We start from the raw sequence: 23,158 nt of genomic DNA, 5'->3' as shown, positions 1-23,158 counted from the left end.
CAAGAAATTACCTAGTTAAATTCCTCTATGACTCATTTTGCTAACTATTAAATGCGCTGGACTTAGAATCTGGAAGACCTGCACTTGGAGCCTCCCTCAAGCAATTAATGTCTGTGTGACTTTGATTAAGGCCCTTGGTCTATCAGCCTCTTTCTTCATCAGTAGAATGGTGATGATAGCCCATTGCATTGGATTGTTAACGAAAATCAAATGTTAAGATGGTAATAATTCATATTTATGTAATGCGAAAATCTGCAAAGCACCTCATATTTATTTCATTTGATCCTCAGGACAGTCCTGTGGACCAAGTGCTAATGTACATATTTTGTGGGGAAAGGAAACTGAGGCACAGAGACATTGGGTGACCGTGCACAAGGTCAGAAGGGTGTTTGGGGCAGAATTCAAACCTAGATTATCTTCTTTACTCCCAAGTCTAGTGAATTGTCCACTATACCTGCCACGTTATGTAAAGTGTTTTGAAAACCTCTTTTTATCTGTTTGAATTAGTGATGTCATCTTCGCAGGTAGGTCTTGGGTGAGAAACCTTCCTCTATTATCTCATTTACACAGATTATATGAAGTTGCCTACAGCATTGAGAGGCTGTGATTTGTCAAGCAGCACACAGCCAGTATGTATCAGAGACAAGATTTGAAACTTGTTTGTCTTAAATGAGGCCAGCTCTATATCATTCCATCTCCTTTACAAACCTTAAAATTCTTTAGTCAGCTTTTATTATTAATCAGTAAACATTTATTAAGTACCTACTATGTTCTAAGCACTGCTAAGCACTGAGGATACAAAAAGAGGCAAAAGATAGTCCCTGCCTTAAATGATTGTTATTTTAAGAATCTGGGTAAGTACAGTATCAAATCACAGGTTGATGATTATCATCTTTGCTTTTGCTAATTGAAGAGTAATTTACCCCCTCCACACTCAAAAAAGTGGCACTGAAAAGCTCTTGTAATTGAAGGTAATCCTGGGTTGTAATAAATCTCAGGTAAATGGAGTGGATGGGTCTGACAACAAATGTTAAGACATTTAGTATTCTGCCTCAGTGGCTTCTCCCTCCCTCTTCCCTATTTTTTGACAAGTACAAGAAGGAAGTTGATTAGGAGAAAGGTGGGTTGAAGTTAAATTGGTTAGGCAGTCAAACGGTACAAGCTCCTTTGTACCTAGTGATTCTCTTAATCAGAATAGTAGGAAGAAGTCTAGGAACTAGGGTCATGGGCCTGAGGATGAGACAAGAGGTAAAAGCTCCTCAACTGGAGCCCAAGGCCACAGGGGTGGGCCCTTCCATTTTACGGAGAAGAAAGCTCTAATAGGTGGCATTGACCTTGATGACCAGAAAAGTGGCAGGCTTGAAACTGAACAAGAAAGGGTGAAAGCTCACCAGTCAGAGCCCAGTGGGATCTGAGTTACTGTATCAGATAAGAATAGCTGCCATTCTTAACAAAGGACTATTTTCTTACGTTAAAAAAAAAAAATTGTGGTTAAAACTGATTAAGAGAATTATAGGCTATGGTAAAGCAAAACCTTGTGTAGTTTGCCTACACAATATAATTTCACTCCATCCAGCTCCTAAACAACTTCTTGTGCCTATCAAAAAATATTTAGAGAAGGGGGAAGAGGGAGAAGGCATTGAGTCAACATGAGGAAGTCACAGTCTTTGAAGTTGTTTCCTCATCTGTAAGATGGGGGGACAATTTTATACATACATACATAAATAATCTATGCAGTGTTAAAGCACTTTTTAAACCTTAAAGCGCTGTGTAACTCAGCAATTAATATTTATGTTTGACCCTGTTATACTATTTAACGTTTTCAATAAACGTCTGATTTATAGTTATGCTACCCAAAATGTGACGGATCTGAGAAGATACACAGGCATAGTATTTAGATGGGAGACCACTTGTGGATACAGGGTGTTAATAGGCTTTGGGGGGACATTATAGCTGTCTGATGTTGTTATGTGGAAGAGGGATGATACTTGTCCTCTCTAACCTCACAGGGAAATACTAAAATTGGTGGAAGTTGCAAAGGGGCAAATTTAAGCTTGGTATCAGGAAAAACTTCTTAAAGGCATTCAGAAATAAAATAGGCTGCCTCAAGAGGTGGTGGATTCTTAGGAAAGCTCTTAGGAGACTTACACTAAAGCTGAATAACCACTTGTGACAGGTTATAGTGGGGATTCCTTTGGGGGTATGGGAATGGAAAGAATGGAGTCCTAACTCTAAATTTTATGATTCTCTTCCTCAAGTAAAGGCATAGAAAGCATGCTTATCAAGGTCACAGATTACAAAAAATTAACTGGAACAGCTAATGCATTGGATGACAGAGCCATGGTCCAAAAAGAACTTGACATGGGGCAGGCATAAAATATAATAGAGATGGGGCAGCTAGGTTGTGCAGTGGATAGAGCACCAGCCCTGAAGTCAGGAGGACTGGAGTTCAAATCTGGCCTCAGACCGAACACTTGATACTAGCTGTGTGACCCTGGGCTAGTCACTTAACCACCACTGCCTAAAAAAAAAAAAAGTAATGGAGACGAGAGGGTGTCTGTGCATGATTAGATTACTGTTTTTCTGAAAGTGATCTGGTGGTCTTAGTGAACTGAAAGCTCAACGAGTCAATAATTTGATATGGCAGCCAGTAAACCTAATGTGATCTTGATCTGATAGATATGGGCTACAAGTCTAGAAAATTGATAATCCTATACTCTGCTTTGGTCAGACCACAATTGGAATATATTTATTTCTGAATGCCACGTTAAGGAAGGACTTTGGTAAACAAGTATTCAAAGAAGAACCACCAGGATGAAGTCTAAGGATTATGTTATGTAAGGATGGATTGAAGGAATTAAGAATGTTTAGCCCAAACAAGAGAAATCATGGGAGATTAGGAGAGAGCAGCATGATAGCTGTGTTCAAGTATGAAGGGCAGTCATATAGAAGAAAAATAATGGACACTCTTTTTGGACCCGGAGTGCCAAACTAAACATGGGTGGAAAGAGCAATGAGGCAAATTTTAAGATAAAAAGAAAAACATCCAGATAAATGGAGCTATCCAAATGGTCTTAGGAAATATTTTGTTTCTCTGTACTAGCGGCCTTAAAACAAAATCTGGATCATCACTTTTCAGGCATTTTATACAGAGAATTCTTAATCAAGCATCACACAGCCTTGATCCCTTCCAATTCTGAAATTGTGATTTTGTGCTTAGCAATAGAAAACAAAAGAGGCCCCAATGTCTATATCCCTAATTTGGGTGGGGGATAGGACAAGTGAGTCACTTGTCTAAGAATTTACAAAGCAAGACAAAACCTGTCTAAGACTCTGAGACAGCACAAAAATATTCACCTTTTCTAACAACAAAGAAGAATGCATCTTCAGAAAAACAAGCTTATTGTTCAGTCACTGGGACTTATGACTTGATTTCAGGTATATTGCATTATTAGCTACAAATAAAATAAATACAAATTTAATTAGATAATAAAAAGCTATCTGTAATTATTCTAAGACTGTTTCTGGTTTGCTTTTAGCGAGAGAAGAATGCAGGAAGCAATGTGTGATTTCAATGCAATCTGGGACTACCACCACTATATATTGACCCCAAGAACCCAGAACACATAAAAATTTTTACTTTTGATTTGGCATATTGGTCTCACAGTGGTTTTCAAAGGGACAAAGATGGTGTACTTATTTCAACCGGTCCTAACAGCGAATTTGCAGGCCAGGTAAATTGTTTTAAAATGAAATTTCTTTTTTTTTAACATCTACAAAATGTTGATATAAGATAAAAATAGATTTTGACAATTTTACCAATACATATTGGTAATTATAGATATGGTAAGACTGTATATTTCCTGCATCCAAATAAATGATGCCTTTCAAAGTAGTTGTCTTGAGAGTATAAATCTTTATCCCTGTAATATTGCCATGGTTCTACATGTTTTTGGAACATTTGTAATTGCATCCAAAATCTACTTATGGAAAGGACTGTTCAGGCACTAGAGAAGATGAAAACAACAAAGATGTTGCCCCTCCCTCATAGACTTTTTAGCAATACATATTTTAAAATTTCTTCTATTGTAGCAATCGTCATCATTTGAGGATTGATATGATTTTTCAAAACACAAAATTCACTCCTGGTTCAGTGTGGTGAAAAAGATGGATGATCAAACAGGATAATAACTATTTGTGGTTTAAAAAAAAAAAGGGAATGGCTATAAAGTAATGAAACTCATTTCCTTGTATAACCCCTAAATTGACTCCAAAAACAATTTCAAAAGAAGTATGTTGGATTAAGTGAGACTCATTACTTCCCTACCTCACTTCTTTCTCCCACCTTCCCCAGCAGAATATAAATTCTTTGAGGGCAAGAGACTTTTTTTTTTTTAACTTTGTATGAACAACACCTAGGATCACATACCCCAGGTCCATTTCTACCTGGGCTGTTCAGGCTTTTGCTTCTTTCAATCACCCTGGGTACTATTAGAGTCTAGGAGGGTACTAGAAAGGATACTCATATCTGAGCTTCATCATTCTACCAACTGGGAAGCAGTCAAGGCAGAAAGCCTTCTAGGCTTCGGCCACAGGGGTCCTTCCTTGGAAAATTGCTTAGCCAGAAGTCTTAAGCTTGAGTGGTGGGGGAGGAGAAAGATTAGGGGATGAAATCTTTGCTTTATGAGTGCAGGTTGGCAAGATCTTCCACATCCCATAAATAAGAGTAGGTAGGCATGGAGTTCTCAGCTTCTGTGAGTGCTTTGCATGTTTTTGGACATCATCTCTTCTGACCTCAATGTCTTTTTGCAGGCTTTTTTTTCACTGCTAGTTTCTTTGGGATGTATATAAGCTCCTGGCAAAAGTACCTTTTCTCTCTTCATCACAGTGATTAGCCAGTTTGCCTCATTCTCTTCCTCTTTGGCCAGGTGTTGTTTGTATTCCAGATTTACGGAGCCTGCTGTCAGCTTTGACTTCTTTCTCTGGGTCTTTTACTTTTCCATTACTTTCTGTCTGTCCTTATCTTCCTGCTCTGAATCATCCTCATCTTTGTAATCCTCATTTTCTCCATTTTATTCCTCTTCTATTCATCCTTGTTTCCTGTGTTCATATCCTTTGTGGGACACTCAGTCTAGACACTTGGAGACTTGGTAAAATCTATAGACACTTAGATGAATAATAAATTGAGTAAAGGAAATAAGGAAGGGCAATCAGGTAAAGCATTCATTAAGCCTGTTCTTTTTGTTCTGTAAAATTTTGATTCAGTCAAAAGGCCACATTTAAGGATTTAGAAGGCCACAGGTTCCCGACCCCGGCCCTAGGCATGAAATGGTGATCCCAGGCAGAAACGCACTGTTCAGGAAAACCAAGAGAGCAGAGTTGTAAAAATTAAAGGGAGAAAAAAGAGTCTAGAAAGTCTATAGTATCACAAATTACAGAGAAGTCAGATGATCCTTTGGATTTAAGAGACTCTTAGGAACCTTGTCAAGAGCAGTTTTAAAAAGTAAGTCTAGGTCTAGATTCTCCTTGATTCTTTGAGAGAAAGTTGTAGGAAAAGGAGTAAGGAAATAGTGGTTTGGAGGGGTCTGGACTTCTGCAGAAGGACAAGGATTAAATTTGGGAGAATTTGAGGATAAATAAGGAGAATAACCTAAATTGAAAGAGAAGGGCTTAATCTGAAGGAGTTCTCCACCTGAAGAAAGAAAAGGATTAAGGCAAAAGGACCTGAAGAGAAGAATTCAAGAAGATGGTTGGCAATATAAGAAAATAAATGAGTAAATTGGTAAATTAAATAGTGAAAGAAGTATGAGATAAGTTAGAAAAGGGAAAAAAAATAGAGCACAACTGTAAAGTTGTTACGGAAACAAAAGCAAGTTGGAGAGTTCAAATTTTTAAGAGGTGATAAAAGCCTGTTAAAAGACTTAATGAGGTGCTTAGAAGGTGAAGTATAAGCTCTCCTAAGTCATTTTAAAAGCAAGGCCAAGATTCCTATTCATTATAGAAATGGAAAATTTTGCAATGCCTTATATTGAGTATTGTTTGTATTTCTGCCACACTCAAGTAACTACTATCTATATTTTGCTTATAAGCTGATCTGCCTCCCCAAAGAGAAAGTGAAATGACATTTTTCCACACTCCCCGTTAACAGGGACAATGAAGTATTCTTTAAAAAACAAAGACTTGGGGTGGAGGGGGGGGAGGATTTGAAGTGGCAGAATCTTGGCAGAAGGTTGGAGAGTGGAAGAATGTCTCACAGCAGAGGATGAAGAGAAAAAGGACAGTGATCCTTAGAGCTTAAAAAAGAAAAAACCAAAAATCAAATTTGAAACTTTTCATGGAGAAGGAGCTAGATCCTCTCAGGAGGAAATAGTGGTATTGCCTCCAAATGATAAAGTAGATCCATAGAAGTTCTTATCTAGTAGGGGTGAAAAAGAGGAGGAGGAAAAGGATTAAGTGGTGATGATTCCCTGTACTGCGGCAGCTCTTTGACAACCTAATAGCAATAGAGATGTCTGTTGTCTTCCCAGGATACTTGTGGTATGTTATGATTTCCCAAGGCTTCTCAAAACAGATGACTACTATCGGCTTCCAGTGATTCATGTGGGCACAAATGATATTTCTAGAAGGAATCTAGAAAGTGTTACCAAAGCTACAAAGTTTAGGCAATAAACTGAAGACCACAGGGGCATAGGTTGTATTTTCCTCACTGCCATCAATTGAATGCAAGGAATGCATAAAACTTACCAAGCAAGTTAGATTTTTTAAAGATGTGTAGGAAAGATAGGAGCAAATATAGGTAAGAGAATGAATGTTAGTGTGGCACAGTCTTGTGAAAATGTCAGAAATGTCACATGATGAGGTGAAGTTGACAAGGAAAGCTGACAATGAAAAGATAGTCCTTTTTTTTCTGAGTTGGAGGAAAGAGAAGGATTAAAGAAGGGAAAGGACTATTTCTCAGAAAGAATGGTATTGATAAGTAAAAACAGAGAAGGCAATATTGTTTAATTCTCACCTTGCTTATGTTTTCTCTGCCAAGGAGAATTACTTGGCACTAGAAAAGAGAAAACAAGAGGGCAACTAGGTGGTGCAGTGGATAGAGCATTGGCCCTGAAGTCAGGAGGACCTGAGTTCAAATCCAGACTCAGACACGTAACACTTACTAGCTGTGTGACCCTAGGCAAGTCACTTAACCTCATTGCCTAACAAAAAAAGAGAAAACAAAAATTACTAACGGAGAGTTAATATGCACAATAAGTAAGGAAAATCATGAGGGGAGTACCCAATTTCCCTTGATGAATTCAATGCACCAGACACAGATAAACTACATCTTTGAGTATTGAAAGAACTGCCAAGTACAATTTCTGCTCCTGGGGAAATTCTAGAATGAATCACTTTTTTCAAAGGATGCAATATGATATCATCAAGAAAAGGTCATGCCAAACTAACCTTTTCCCCTTTTTTGACAAGGTTACCAAAGTTCAAAGAAATATTGTAGGTATAGTTTATCTAAATTTTAGCAAACCATTTGAGAAGGTATCATTTTCTTGTGGAAAAAATACATACTGTGTGATAATATACTGAGTAGGTAGATTCAGTCAAATGGTTAAACTGAGAGTAATTGATTGGTTAATGTTTCCATTTTAGCCTGGCAGGAGTTCTGCAGCTGAGTGGCTCACAGATCTGCAACAGCCCAGTGTTGGTTAATATTTTTAACAGTGACTTGGAAGAAGGCATAAATAACATGTATCAAATTTTCTAATGACAGAATCTAGGAAGTCAATCTATCCCACTGAGTGACACAATTTGAAAAGATTGTGAAGATGAAATTCATCAGGGGTAAATGTAAAGTCTTAAACTTGGGCTGAAAAAAATCATTTTTGCAAGTACAGGGTGGCTACATGACTAGATGACAATTAGTCTGAAAAAGACATGGTCATTTTACCGGCCCTGAAGTCAGGAGGATCTGAGTTCAAATTTGACCCCAGATACTTACTACCTGTGTGACCCTGGGCAAGTCACTCAGTGTTTTGCCTCAGTTTCCTCATCTGTAAAATAAGCTAGAGAAGGAAATGGCAAACCACTCCAGTATCTCTGTCAAGAAAACCCCAAATGGAGTCAGGGAGAGTAGAACATGACTAATTAACACAACAGTGGCAACCATACCACACAGCTAGTAGGTCTGTGAGGCAGAATTCAAATTCAGGAATTCTTGATTCCCCATTCAGCACTCTATCCAGCTTCCCAGAAGAGAACATTCTAACTCCTTTGTTTAGCATATGAAGCCCTTCACAGCCTGGCTCCAGGCGGCTTGTCCACTCATATATATTATCCCCTTTGCGCACTCTTTGTTTCAGCCAAACTACCCTACTTCTGGCTTCTCACTCGTGATACTCTATCTTGTGTCTGTGCATTTACATGCCATCCTCACTTCTGCAGCTCCGAATGCTTGGATTCCTTCAAAGCTGGGTTTGTCCTCTCTCCTTACATCATATATTTCCCAAACCGCCTCCCCCAGATTGCAAATGCCCCCACTGAAATTATTTCATATACGGTTTGTATTTACAAAAATCATTTACAAAGTATGTTCAAAGGATCAAATGAGATAATATATGCAGAGCACTTTGTAAACCTTAAAGTACTATATAAGTGCTAGCTATTATTATTTTCCTATGTAAAAATTATTTAAATATTGTTGTTTTATATATCGTTGTTTTGCCTAACGGTTTCATGTCCTTGGAACCAAGAACCATTTATATTTTTTCTTTGTATTCCCATCTCCTAGCACAGTGCCCAGTACCTGATAGGTGCTTATTAATGCTTCTTTTTGTCATTCTCCATTTGCTAAGCTTTCCCAACTGTGATCTTTGTAGAGAGATGTTTTTCGTGACCTTGGTCAAGGAGTTTTGGACAGTGCTTGGCAGGGTTATAATGCCACCCTCCTGGCCTATGGTCAGACTGGTTCTGGGAAAAGCTACTCCATGATTGGTTATGGTGCAGACAAGGGCGTAATCCCAAATGTGTGTGAAGAACTCTTTAAAGCCACTGAAAACAAAGAGAAAAACCAGCAGTATCAGGTAAGATTTATTCTACCAGTGTCAGTAGTTCTAGGTTTCTGGTTCAGTGGAATTTTATTTTATGTGAAAATCTCCCAAATGATAAATGATGACCATTTTTGTGTTTCAGGTAAAAACCAATTTTACATGTCAACTAGACCAACTATTTAAGTATGACTGTAAATCAAATTGTTAAGCACAAAGTTGATTTTTTTGTCTCTGCATGCAAACCATTAGAAGTTATAAAAAGTGATTTTGCACAGAACCAACCATCTTCAGTAATCATCAGAGATCTATTACATCCTATTTTTCTACATTTTTCCAGTTACTTAATTGTATTATTTGTGTTAGATTTGTCTGAAAAAGGCACACATTGGGCTTCACGATTATTATTATAGTTTTGCTCTCTTATTTCTCCTTGTCATTCAATTGACTTTTTCTGCAATACTTTGATGCCTTGCCATGTAGTGAATATATATATATAAAGTATTGATATTATTTTATCTATCTTTAAGTATAATGTAGTTTCCCTCTTTCACTCTTGTCTGTTTTTGCTTTTGCCTTGTTGTCATGATTGCTACCCTTGTCTTTTGAAGTTTCTAAAAACATAATAAATTTTGTACAGCCCTTCATTTTAACTCTGTCAATCTTGGTTTCAGGTATGCTTCTTATAAATGATATTTTTTTTAATTCTCTTTTCCAATCTTCTCTGATTCCCCTTAATGCTTGGGTAAGACTCATCCACTTCATTGTCATACGTGTTCATGGGATCACAACTGGAAGGGTCTTCTGAGGCCATCAGACCTAACCCTTCATTTTACAGATTACAAAGGGGCTAAGTAACTTGTCCAGGGTCACATAGCTAACAGGTGTCTGAGGTGGGATTCAGAACCAGTTCTTCCTGACTACAAAGCCAGTGCTCCATCCACCATACTCAGGCCTTTATTTTACAGGTGAGGAAAGTGAGGACCAGGAAAGTCAAATAACTTCCTCAAGGTTACAGTGCTGGTCATTGGCAAAGTAAAGATTGTTTTTCTTTTTATCCAAAGCACAGCAATCCAATTTCTCACCCTAACTAGTATGCATGACTTTAAAGTATAAGGCTTTATTTTAGACCCTGCTATAAATGGATGTTTGGTGATATTTTGGAAACAGAAGTCAACTGACCAGTGCAATCAGCTATTTCTACTTCTTCCTCACAGCAACCAGGATTGAGGTTGGTGATGAGGAGACTAAGAAATGCAGTTGTTTTTTTTTTCCCTTCAAGTTTAACCATTCAAATCAGAGTTTATACTTCCCCTGTGGAAGGTCAAAGAAAGATAAATCATCCATCAGTGAGCTGTGGGAGGAACTGTGTGGTAAGCAGAAATTCAAGTCAAAAGAACTGTATTAATGTCCCGACTCTCCTACTTTTATTTTTTGAGCAAGACACTTGATCTCTCCATGTCTCATTTTCTTCATAATTTGTAAAGTAAGACAAGATGATTGCTGAATTATCTTCTAGGTATAAGCCCTTTAATCCTGTGTGAAAGAAATGACTAGCCAGTTTGTTTAAAGAACTAAAGCAAGATGACTTTAATTTAAGGATGGTGTCCATTGCCTCCATTTCATGTTTATTCTGAAATGATTACCTGTATTTCAAAGATAACTTTAGAGAGAATCATTCAAAACAATGTTTACTTTCTTTATACTTTTGTCTTGACAGGTGACATTCAGTATGCTGGAAATTTACAATGAACAGGTAAAAATAAGTGCATTTTCCAATACTTTCTGATTACCACTTTCCAGACTATAACTTCCTTAGTGGCAGAAACCATATCTTAATCATTTTTATCTAGAACAGTACTTTGCTTGCACATAGCAGTTGCTCTGACTGATTAAATGATCAGTATTTTTCCAGTTTTCTTTTCTTTTTTTTTCTTACATAAATCACGTATGACCTGGTAATGACAAATCCTTCTGGGCTCAATTTTCCCATCTATAAATTTTAAGAGCTGGGAAAAAATAATTTCTGAGCTTCTTCTAATTCTAGCATCCTATGTTACTATATTGTTTTCCCTTTACTACTTTCTATTGTTGGATACTTCAGTGGATTTGGGATATCAGTGATGTGGATACCCCTTCCAATGATGTAGATCACAACCCATCCATCACTCTTATCTTGTACAACTCTTCTTTGAGTCTTGCAATGTTTAATTACACCTAGTGTTTAGAGGGGATATAAGTGGTGCACATGGGCTGACAACTGGTCATCTCTCATTCTTACCACATAACTAGCCTAACATTTTTTTCTGCTTGTACACATCTCAAACTTTATATCATGTTTCTCACACCATTCTTAATGGTTGAAGTCTGCTTTTGTTCATCATTTACCTCCCCATTGTCATTTCATCGTCCATCGAGTTTAATTCTTTAGAGACTGAATTTCTCTGACTTACAGCCATATAGCATCACCAAAAGAATATTGTTGCTAAAAATATAAGTCTTTATATGGGGATTTGCTAACTGAGGTTATCTCTCAAGGCTCTATTCTGGGCTTTCTTTTCTTTATCCCCTGTACTATTGGTTGGGGCAATCAGACTATACAAGCTTTTTTTTTTTTTTTTTTTTTACATTTTATGTTTTTTATTTTATATCATATGTATTCTTTATTTTTTGTGATATCTTTATTATAATTCCTTTAATCAGTATTGTCCAACACAATTTCCTTGATATCGGGAAAATACTTCAGTAAGTATGATAGAAGTTCTTATCTCACCTAGTACTTAAGATCCTACCCTATCACTCTGGGCTCTGTTCTGTGAGCTTGTACCTCATCTTGCCTGGTCCCAGGCCCACCACACCATTTCCTGGACTTTTCCATAGACTGCTACATAGACAAGAATCACAGAAGATGAGGGGTGTTGAGAGGTTTCAGTCTCCATCAGTGGAAGAACTCATACCAGTGAAATCAAGGATCTCTCAAGTTCCTAAGTTTGTGTCCCTATCTCATCGATTTAGCTATTTCCTCCAACGATGTAGATCCCCACCCATATATACCTGAGTATCCTGTGCAGGTCCATGTCTTTCTCCAGCTCCTCCATGGGTGTATCCATCGTGATATTAGATCTTCCTCTAGTTCTCTTTGATACTGTGTCACCAATCAAACATATGTCCAGTCCATCTGACTCAATTAAATATTTCTTTGACAATGATATCTTTTATATTACTTCCTGATAGTCTGTCATTTGTAATTTGTGGCAAACCCCTCATGCCTACCATGTGCCTTTCCATTGCCCTTCAGATGACTTCAACTTTATTTCTTTAGAGATTGTACTGTAGTGTTCCATGACTTAAAGCCATACAACATCTGATACAAACTTCTGATTATCAGTGGTACTCAATAAAAAACTGATTTATTCAGGCATTAGTATTTCCCTTCTGAATTCTGTACTTGCCACACCAGCCTATCATTTCCTTATGATAGGTTACCTATTCATTTATGCAAGCAGGTAAGTTTGGCTATGGCCACAATGTAGCTCAGATTAAGGAAGGAAGAAGCATATTGAAGTGTATGGGGTGTTCAGGGAGGACTAGCACCTCTGATATGAGGGCTTGCTGAGCCCTTCTTAGGGCTATTCATTTACCTTTGGTGTCTACCTTCACCCAACTCTCTCATCTGTGACTCCAAGAAGCTGTAGCATGTGCAGCGGCCACCTCAAAGTAAAACCCTCTCAGCAGACAGGCTAAACCAGGTTCAGGTAACCAAAGAGTCTCAAACCCTTCAGTGAGTTGGGGGGGTTCCTACCCATACATATGAGGACTTCCCCAGCCAAATGGGTGCGTGAGAACAGTGTGTTCCAGTGGCCACAAAGAAGGCTGAAGCAGGCACTGTGGAAACACTTAGAGCTTGGTCAGACATCAGTCTCCAAGGTCATCCAGTGAATCCTGGGCCATCTCTTGTCGTCTTGACTTTTGTCCTGCAACAGGATTTCGGTGACTCTGGGAGAGTGAGGCTGATAACTTCACGAAGCTCTGCCTCACTTAAATCTAGTTCCCAAGCCAGTTGGAACATCATCCATGATGTCATTGGTCCTCTTTGGAAATGAAAGACACAACAAATGATGATTTGCATCTGTTGACTAGCCTGGTAACTGTTTCTCATCACATGCTTTTCCTTAAAAAAAAAAAAATCCTAATGTAAGAGCTTAGGAATGTTGGGAATCTTTGAAAAACTCTAATCCCACTCACTTATTTACCTATGAGGAAACTGAGGCCCCTAAAAGTTGACTTACTCAAAGTTATATAGCTAGTTAGTTGCAGATACTAGATTAAAATCCAAGTCTTCCAATTTGTTAGCTTAATTTCAACTACTTAAAGTATTTGAAAGTAATAAAATTATTTCTCTAAAAAATTCTATAATTCTTTTATACCCAGAAACTCCACACAAAGACTTAAGTAACCCTTTGTCCTTGTTTTTCCTGTAGGTTAGGGATTTGCTCTCTAAAACCAAGAAGCCTGGAGGGCTTAAGGTAAGAGAAGATCAGCACCAAGGCTTTTATGTAGATGGTTTGACTTCTGTACCTTGTGACAGCTACGCACAAATTGAGAGGCTAATGGAACAAGGCATTAAAGCCAGAACTACTGCAGCAACAAGCATGAATGCCACCAGCAGCCGGTCCCATATGGTCATCACCATTCAATTTAAACAGGTATGACTCTGATGTTGTTGTTTCCATCTATAACCAAGAGGCATTAAGTGAAATACCTTGAAAGTGATTATATCAGCTTGGTGCCCAGACAGGCTTGACCAATACGTAAGGTGTCCATATTTCAGACCAAAGAATGTGGGGATAAAGCAAGATGAAAAAGAGAAGTCTACTCTTCCCTCTTCACTATGTTCCTTAAGACTAAGTGAGCCTCACCATGGTGATTCAGTAAGGGGGAGGGTCATGGATATATCCCAGCACTAAGGCAGTATACCTGGAATTGGAGATTATGTTTCCCCATATACATACTGTGTTCTGGAAAGAGGTTCTAAGTCATACTGGTAGCATAGTACAAAATACTAAGAATTAGTCTGAATTAGAATGCTGAAATAAACCAGCTTTTAACAATTTAAAGTCACTCTGCTAACACCTCTGCACTTCTAGTGATAACTATTGTTCAAATATAATCACCATGAGAAAAATTTTTTAAAATCCTTCTAAATCATCAAAAAACTATTATATTTAGGATGTTTTTAGTGTTAAGCATTTGTGCCTGTACTAAAGTCCTAATGTTCACCCTGGATTCTCAAAATGTAAGCCAGCAGAATACCAAGTCCTAGGACCTCCTAGCCCCATAGGAAAAGCTCAGAGTATGGGACTGGTAGCAGACTATTAGTTTGTTCTCTAAGGACAGGCCTTACTAAGATCAAAGGAGCCCATTACCAGTGGTTTCAGAGTGATTAATTTTTTTTTTTTGGCAAAAGTAATTCTTAAAGAAAATGTTTGCTGTTAAGTTTTGTTTCTCATACAACAAACCAAGATAAACCAAAAACAAAATATGCTTCATGAAATGAGTTGAATGAAAAAGTGATAGTCATTGATGATACATGCCACCGTATACTTTTGTAATTTACTATTGGTTGAAATAAAGGAAGGGAGGGAGCTAAGATGGCGGAATACAGGTAGCAGCACAGACGAATTCTCCCGACATTCCCCTCCGAACAACTTTAAAATAACTCCTCAAATCAAATTTTGGAGCAGCAGAGCCAAAAAAAGGTCAGAGTGAGACATTTTTCCAGCCTAAAACAACTTAGGAGGTTGGTAAGAGAGGTCTGTGACACCAGGGTAGGGGCCCAGTTGGAAGCTCAACAGCAGCATAAGCAGTGGGCCTTGGAGACGGCAGCCTCGGCACTACTGGCAGCAGCCTCATGAGCTCTCAGCCTCGAGATGGTAAGGGGATTGGACAACGGGTCAGAAAGAGATTGCCAGGGGCCTTTGGTTGGCACTGGGTGTGGCTGGCACTAACTGGCAACTCTATCGCCCATAAGCAGTTCTGGGGCACAGTTCCAAGGTACAGAGGAGCGTTTGTGATCAGTCACGGGGGAGCAGGAGCTCTGGTCACAGTTCTAAGACAGGAAGGAGCACCAACCCTTGTGGCTTCGGCAGAACAGGGAACTTGGTCATAGTTCTAGGGCCAGGAGGAGAGCTATTGCTTGTGGCTGCTTCTTGGGTAAAGACCAGAGACAGAGCAGGAGAGCAGTGACTATACTTCTCCCCTGATCACACCCTGTTGGAAACACTGAAAGCCTGCAGACCCTACGAACTAGTTCTGAAAACAGCAACTTGATGAAATCATAAGCTTGTGACAGTGCCTCCCTACTCCCAGGTGAGTAGAGCCAAATTTCAACATAATGTTCAAAGTAGAAAAATAGACTGGAAAAAAAGATCAAACAAACAAACAAACAAAAAATTGACCATAAAAAGCTATTATGGTGGCAGGGAAGACTGAGACATAGACTCAAAAGAAGACAACAATGTGAAAACAGCTATAAGCAAAGCCTCAAGAAGAATGCTAATTGGACCTAAGTCTAACAAGAATTCCTAGAAGAGTTAAAGAAAGTGATAAGATAAGAGTGGTAGAGGGAAAATTGGGAAAAGAAATGAGAGTAATGCAAGAAAATTATGGAAAGGGAATTAACAACTTGGTAAAAAGAGGCAGAAAAATATGCTGAAGAAAATAAAACCTTAAAAAACAGAATTGGCCTAATGATAAAAGTACCACAGAAAAAATTACTGAAGAAAAGACCTCCTTAAAGAGCAGAATAGGCCAAATGGAGAAGAAGGTACAGAAATTCACTGAAGAATATAATTCCTTAAAAAGTAGAATTGGGGGGCAGCTAGGTGGTGCAGTGGATAGAGCATCAGCCCTGGAATCAGAAGGACCTGAGTTCAAATCTGGTCTCAGATCAGACACTTGACATTGACACTTAGCAGCTGTGTGACCCTGGGCAAGTCACTTAACCCCAATTGCTTCACAACTAGATAGATAGATAGATAGATAGATAGATAAAGTAGAATTGGGTGAGTAGAAACTAATGACTCCATATCAAGAAACAATAAAACAAAGTCAAAAGAATGGGAAAAAAAATAGAAAATGTGAACTATCTCATTAGAAAAAAAACAAAAACAAAAACAACTGACCTGGAAAAGAGACTGAGAAGAGATAATTTAAAAAATATTGGACTAGCTAAAAGCCATGTTCAGAGAAAGGCCCTAGACATCATATTTCAAAAAAACATAGCCCCAATATCTTAGATCCACCTTATCGTTATTAGGGCAGTTAGACGGAGTCTTCGTAGACATACGGCATGGGTGTGAGTCAGTTATGTTGGGATAATTTACTGTTCTACTTATTACTTCAGTTTACCTCGTTACCACATCTTTTTTCCACCTTGATATTTGGGACAAGGGTGTGAGCAATCTTCTCTCTAAAACTCTAAGGAGTTCTTAACCTTTGTTGTATCATAGACCCCTTGGCAGTCTGATAGAACCTATGGACCCCTTCTCAGAATAATGTTTTTAAATAATTGAAAGAAATACTAAATTTCAGTTCATAGTTAGTGAAAATAGAGGTGCAATTTTTCCCCAGCCACATTAACAACCTCCCTGAAATTTACAGATAGTCCATAGATCCCAGATTAGGAATCCTATTCCAAAAAGAAGTAATGAACAAAAAAGCTACATGTTATTTTGGAGAAAAGTGCAGGAGACAGATTTGGCACCATTTTCTGCTTACTTATAACTTAATCTGGATATTTAGCAAGAGTTCTCTATTTATGCATTCCTATTTGCTGAAAAATATACTAAAGAAACCAATAGAATCTAATGTATTCCTGGAAAATGGCTTTGAAAAATCATAGCTCCCTTTTATATAATGCTTTTAAGTGAATAAAATACTCTCAATAACCCTGTGAGTATGTAAGTAGATAACATGAGAATTAGTATTCTCATGTTCAGATGAGTAAACAGGAATATTAAACAATGTAGTGGTATGGAGAGTCCTAAGGCCTCCCTTAGTAGATGTGGGTTCAATTCCTGGCTCAGATACTTAATAACTTACTTAGCTTTACTTCACTTCAGTTTCATCATCTGTAAAAGGAGATAATAATGCTTCACCTCACAGGGTACTTGTGTGTAAAGAATTTAGTAAACTTTAAAATGATATTTAAACATGAGCTGCTCTCATTATTATAGTAGCCAAGAGACTAAATGGTTAAAAGGTAGACCTGGGCAAGAGCCAGCTCAGGTCCTGAGATGCAGAGTCTGAAAATGAACTTGATGGCTTAAAGGTGTTTTGAGAATTGTTCTTCCATTCCCTTCCCACCCCTTGTTTTGTAGGGAATCCACCAACATTCTAGTCTAGGTTAACTGAAACCTGGATGAATTGGTCAGGAGAACAAAAGGAAAAGCTAATGAAGAAGTATCATACCTATTACTAAGAGATAAAGTGGTAGAGATGGGGGCGGGGAAAGCTGATTGCAAAACGTGCTTACATTGGTAGGGGGCTAGAAAGGGGTTGAAGGAAGAGAATGGGGAAGGGCTGAATGGAATGATACCTGTGTTCATTGTGTGGAAAGAAGGTCTGAAGCCTTGGTGACTTTGTAGAAGTTGAACTGAATTATCGTCTTCTCCTGACTAAGCTGAAGTCACATGAGTCAGAAAAATGTTTCAGATCTCTCTTTGAACATCTCTTATCCTTGCCACTCTTCAGCCTAAAAAATGAGTTTAAATCAAGGGCATTTGTTGGCAGTCTAATAAAACCAATGGACTCCTAATCAGAATAATGTTTTTAAGTACATAAAATAAAATACACATAATTACAAAAGAAAGCAATTATCTTGACAGACATTTTTCAAAAAGCCGAAAACCAGTGTGCAGTCCTCAGGTTAGGAACACCTGTGAGGGAGGCCATGCCTAGTTTGTGGTTTTAAAGACTAATGTTGATGAAGATACAGCATATGGTACCCTAGGGGTTAAAGAGAATATTAAGGGCCGCTTTTCCAGTACTTCCTGAGCTCATTCTGTAACTTGAGAACATCTTAAAAGTCCTTTTCCCCTTATCTTCAAACATCATAAAACTTCTCCTTACCTTGTACCATAAAATTACCCAAAAAAAAAATTCCTTCTGCTTCCCTTATCCTGGACCATAAAATTCCTTGTCTCCCTCATCTCTCACACCCATGCCCTCTGTCTATGCAGACTCCTTCTAACTGCCCTAATAATGATAAGATGGATCTAAGATATTGGGGCAATCTTCCTTTATGATTTTTTGAAAAAATGATGTCTAGTGTCTTTCTTTGAACATGGTTTTTAGGTAGTCCAATATTTCTTAAATTATCTCTTCTCAATCTCCTTTTGGTTTCTTTTATCATCATAAAATTCCCCCCATCTTCCTTATCCTGTCCTTATCTTGAACCACCATAAAGCTTCATCCTCATCTGAAGCAGCTACAGGCTTTCTGTCAGAATTTTACTATACAAGCCTAGCTTCCCCAAATACCAACCATCTTAATTGTAGCCTCACTGATACAGTACAGGTCCATGTGCTTTCACATTAATAAAGCTCCTGATGGCTAAAGAAAATGTCTAAGTGAATTCTTTCACGCCCAAACCACTCTCCTGAATCTGACCTCAACAATGTGAAGCTTAGAGAAGTTAATCAGAGCCTCTAGTCTCAAAACCCAGTGGTTTTTCCCATCAAATATTATAGAATGTCAATTCCAGAGTAGAAAGCATTTATCATTTTGCTTTATTCTTCAGTTTTCATTTTTAATAATCTCTACTATATTAATCAAGAGATTTCTACAGTAACAATTTCCCTTTCTTCTTTCAGATGCAAGATTCATTTGGAAAGGATATTTTTAATGATCTGCTTTTGTGGGTGGATGCATGGCCTTCTACAATTTTTAAGTAATGGATGCTTCATTTTCTTAAATAGGTTTTTCTTGATGGAGACCTCACCAAGCAATCCATTATTAATTTGGTGGATTTGGCAGGTAGTGAAAGGCAAAAATCCTCTGCATCTGAAGGAGACAGATTGAGAGAAGGGTCACGTGTTACCTTGAGTTTAACCACACTGGGCAATGTAATCAGGTAATGGAATCAAGAAGGAAGCATCTTTCTAACATTTGTAACATAAATTTTAGATGATATTCAAAGTGGCTTTTTCTTTAAGACTTTTTAAATCCATTTATTTTGAACATTAGAATTAGGTATTATAAAAAATATGAACAAATTATAAAAAATATACAAATGAAGACTGATATTTTAGGAAAGCAACCTAAAAACTGGCTTTTCACACTTTAGATTTGTGGTGCATGTCTGAGAACCAGGCAATCAATAAGTATTTATTAAACCTTTATTCTGTGCTAGGTACACTGTTGAATGTTAGGAATACAAAGAAAAGCAGAAACATTGTTCCCTCCTTCAAGGAACTCACATTCTATTGGGGGAGAGAACATGCAATCAACTAAGTACATACAAGATATATACAGAGTAGACGGAAGGTAATCTCAGAGGAAAGTGAGATGGGAAGGATGGAAACAGAGAAAGGCCGCCCATAGGTGAAACTTGAGCTCAGTCTTGGAGGAATCCAGGAGAGCCAAGAGGTAGAGGTAAGGAAAAAGAGCATTCCAGGCATGGGGGGGGGGGGGGGGGGAATCCAGCCTATATAATGACACAGAGTCAGGAGATTGGAATGTTGTACACAGGGCAAGAAGACCAAGGTAGCCAGATCACAGAGTATATGAAAAGGAGCATAGAACATTTGGGCCAATCTTGGGTACTGGAGGTTGGCATTAACAATGTTATTAACAGATGATGTGGGTCTTTTGTTCTTCAGTTTTCATTTTTAATAATGCCCATTTTGTTAATCAATGTCTTTCTATATACAATGACAACTCATATACTTTCTCTGAACAGACAACTGTCCATTTAAAGAAGGGCTATGAACAGGAATTTTAATTTAATGGGGCATTAGAAATTATGGGGTATATAAAAACGTAGGGATCTTTCTATGTTCACCAGTGTCATTGGCTGGTTCAGCTGTCACTCAGCCTCAGGCCCTCCAGCAGTTGTTTTCATTGGCTCTTAGAATGTGCTGGAGAATTCAATACTGATTGGCTCATCTGGCCAGTGACGGGCAATCCAGAAACACTAAGTCTACACTGGTCTCCCATCTTTGATTCAACACAAGTTCCCAGGTAACAAACAGGTAGCTGTCATAAAAAAGATTTATTTTTTAAAGGAGGAAAAAAAATTGAGCAAAACCAATCAACTAATCAAAAGAATCTGATGACAACAATGCATCTTGCATACTTTTCTTGGATTTTTCTCTCCAAGGCAGATGGCAATTATGTTTTCCCTTGTCACTCACGAAGAGATTTATTTTGTTTTCTCCTATTGTATGTTCTTTTAATTGTAGTGCTCTTGCAGATGTTGCCATGGGGAAAAGAGTTCTGCACATCCCTTACAGAGACTCTGTTCTGACCAGACTCCTCCAGTCAGCCTTGGGTGGGAACAGTAAGACTATTATGGTAAAATAATGTATTTTGTTGAACTATTTTGTCTCTTACTACCCTTTGTCACATTGGTCATATGTGCAATGAAAACAACAGTCTATCAGCTCTAATAGCAAAATCCTTTTATAGAACAAACAATTTTACTTTGTCTCACTCGAAAAGTCATTTCCCATTATCCACTGTCTGGATGTCAAAAATATTGTTTCAGTCCCAAAATTATTAAGTTCTTCTTACGTGTAAGCCATTGTTCTAGGTACTAGAGATGAAAAAACAAAACTGAAGCAATTATTTCTCTCAAGAAGCTTACATCCTATTATATAAAAAGATGTTGCTCCTGTCCTAACATAATTTGTTACCAGAGGTATAAAAAAGAGAAGGGAGTTGAGGCATGAGTTTCTTAGTTGGATCTCTTACTAAATGCAGGTAATGCTGGTCTATTGATGTGGCCAGGAGAGAAAGATAGGTCACTGAAACTAAACATTTGCTCTTTTCCCCAAAAATATCCCAAGATTTAAAAAAAAAGCAAATTGATTATTTATCATTTCATCTGACTTGAATGATTTCCACTCTAAGACTAAACCTTTTATTCATTCTAAAATTCTCTTATTTCTTAGGCAATTTTAAAATTATTTGAAATCAATGTTGCTCTGCATGTTCTAAAATAATACAATGGTCATTCAATTGAAGCTTTTTACATCCAATTACCTTGAATGCATAAGACAAAATGTGAGAAACATAAGACTCTTCTGCCACAAGAGGAATTTAGTCTAAATGTGGGTCTCTTTTTTTAGAAAAGAAATTTCCTGGTCTAAGGTATTCTTCTGTGTTGCTCAAAGTCTCTTGATCTCTGTATTCTATTACTATTGACTATGCAGTTTGGCCTGATAATTTTTTTCTCATTAATTTTACTAAGATCTATGAAATTTTAAGTGATAGCTTCTCTGACTCCCACTACCCAGGTCCATTCCAAAAGTGAAGAGGAGGTAGCCCTGGGATCTAGAAGACCATGCCAATGGAGTATAAGCTGCACCAGGTCTTAGCAAGCTGGAAAAACTTTAAATACAAGTCCAGAGATAGACTCTGTCTGTCATCCAAAGGCCAGTCTAAGTTAAGAAGGCTTATTGCCAAACATTGGCCACCAGCTAGTGAATTTTTCTTTAGCAAAGGTAACTCATGAATCCCAAATGGCTTTATTATCTATAATGTAAGAGAGGGCAGATAGTATGTGTACTCCTGAAATTTCTGATCTTCCCAAGTACTGATTTTTAAAAGTATTTATAAGTTTAAATTGATATTTGAGTTTGTTAAGAATCTCAAGCCATTTATTTGATGCATTTGTGCTCTTGTCAGTGTGAGTACTCATGCCAGTGATACATCTCTCAGCCTATCCATGGTTGCTTATCCTATAATAGTCTTGTCCTATCTTCCTGTAAATACTCTACAGGAAATAGAACCCAGTGTGCTGGAGACCTTCCTCTTATTCTCTTCGCGTTGTATGGATACCAAAGGAGTGCATGGACAATCCACTGGTTTTACTTATTACTTACTACATGACCAGCCTTATCTTTTTTTCCTCCTCAATCAGTCAATCAATAAAATGTAAGTGCCTACTATATTCATAGACTGTACCGAGTTCTGAGGTTACAAAGATAACAACCAAATGGTTCCTGCCCAAAAGCAGCTTACATTCTATCAGGTGAACCGTGTCCACATATAAATATATGCAAAGTAAATACAAGGTAATTTGGACTGGGGAGGCATGGTTGTATTTGATGGGATGAGGAAAGGCCTCATGAAAGGATACTACTCTGAAACTGAGTTTTTAAGGAAAGTAGAGTTTCTCAGAGGCAGAGATAAAGAGGGAGGGAGAGAGAGCATTCCAGATATGGAGGACAGAGTGTGTAAAAGAACAGAAACAGGAGAAGGGCAAAAAGGCCAGTTTGGCTAAATCATAGACAGTATGAAGGGGAGTCATATATAATAAATTGGAAAGATGGGCCGGAGCCAGGCAGTGAGGAATTTAAATGCAAACAAAGAAGTTTTTGTTTTATCCTAAATGTAATAGGGAGTTTATCGAGGAGAAGAGTGATGTGGTCAGATATCACTTTGGTGGTTCTGCTGTGGATGGATTATAGAGGGGAGAGATTTGAGGTGGGTAGACCAAATAGGACTGTTGCTCTTGAGGTAGTCTAGGTGAGAGTTAATGAAGATCTGAATTTGGGCAGTGGCCATAGGAAGGGGACAGATGTAAGAGATCTCGATAGATACCCATCGAGTCTATTCACAAATCATCTCTTAAGGTGAGGAGTTGAGAATGGCTTGGAGGTTGTGAACCTGGATGACTGGAAGAATAGTTATGCCCTCAACAGAAATAGGGAAGTTTAGAGAAGAGGGAGGTCAGAGAAATTCTAGCAGGATTGTAGAAAGGGAGAAGATAATGAGTTGTGTTTTGTTGGACAAATTGAATTTGAGTATTTATGATAGTGCTCTTTGAGTTTCTAAAGGTAGTCATGAAGAAGAGAGATTAGCCTCGATCTGTTCATTCCCAGAAGAGAGAA

General features: G+C 38.0%; 1 protein-coding gene across 1 annotated transcript in view; it reads left to right on the top strand.

Annotated features, from left to right (window-relative positions):
* The window catches only part of LOC114049470 (kinesin-like protein KIF28P), a 59,108-nt gene that overhangs the window by 1,206 nt on the left and 34,744 nt on the right, over positions 1 to 23,158 (top strand). The window contains 6 exon segments of the mRNA XM_027870710.1: positions 3,540 to 3,734; positions 8,871 to 9,074; positions 10,759 to 10,794; positions 13,520 to 13,744; positions 19,019 to 19,173; positions 20,504 to 20,615. Coding sequence (XP_027726511.1) covers positions 3,540 to 3,734; positions 8,871 to 9,074; positions 10,759 to 10,794; positions 13,520 to 13,744; positions 19,019 to 19,173; positions 20,504 to 20,615 — 927 coding nt within the window.

Source organism: Vombatus ursinus, unplaced genomic scaffold (assembly GCF_900497805.2).
Source record: "Vombatus ursinus unplaced genomic scaffold, bare-nosed wombat genome assembly UNPS02014798.1, whole genome shotgun sequence".
NCBI lineage: Eukaryota > Metazoa > Chordata > Mammalia > Diprotodontia > Vombatidae > Vombatus > Vombatus ursinus.
This window is presented reverse-complemented; position numbering and strand designations above follow the sequence as displayed.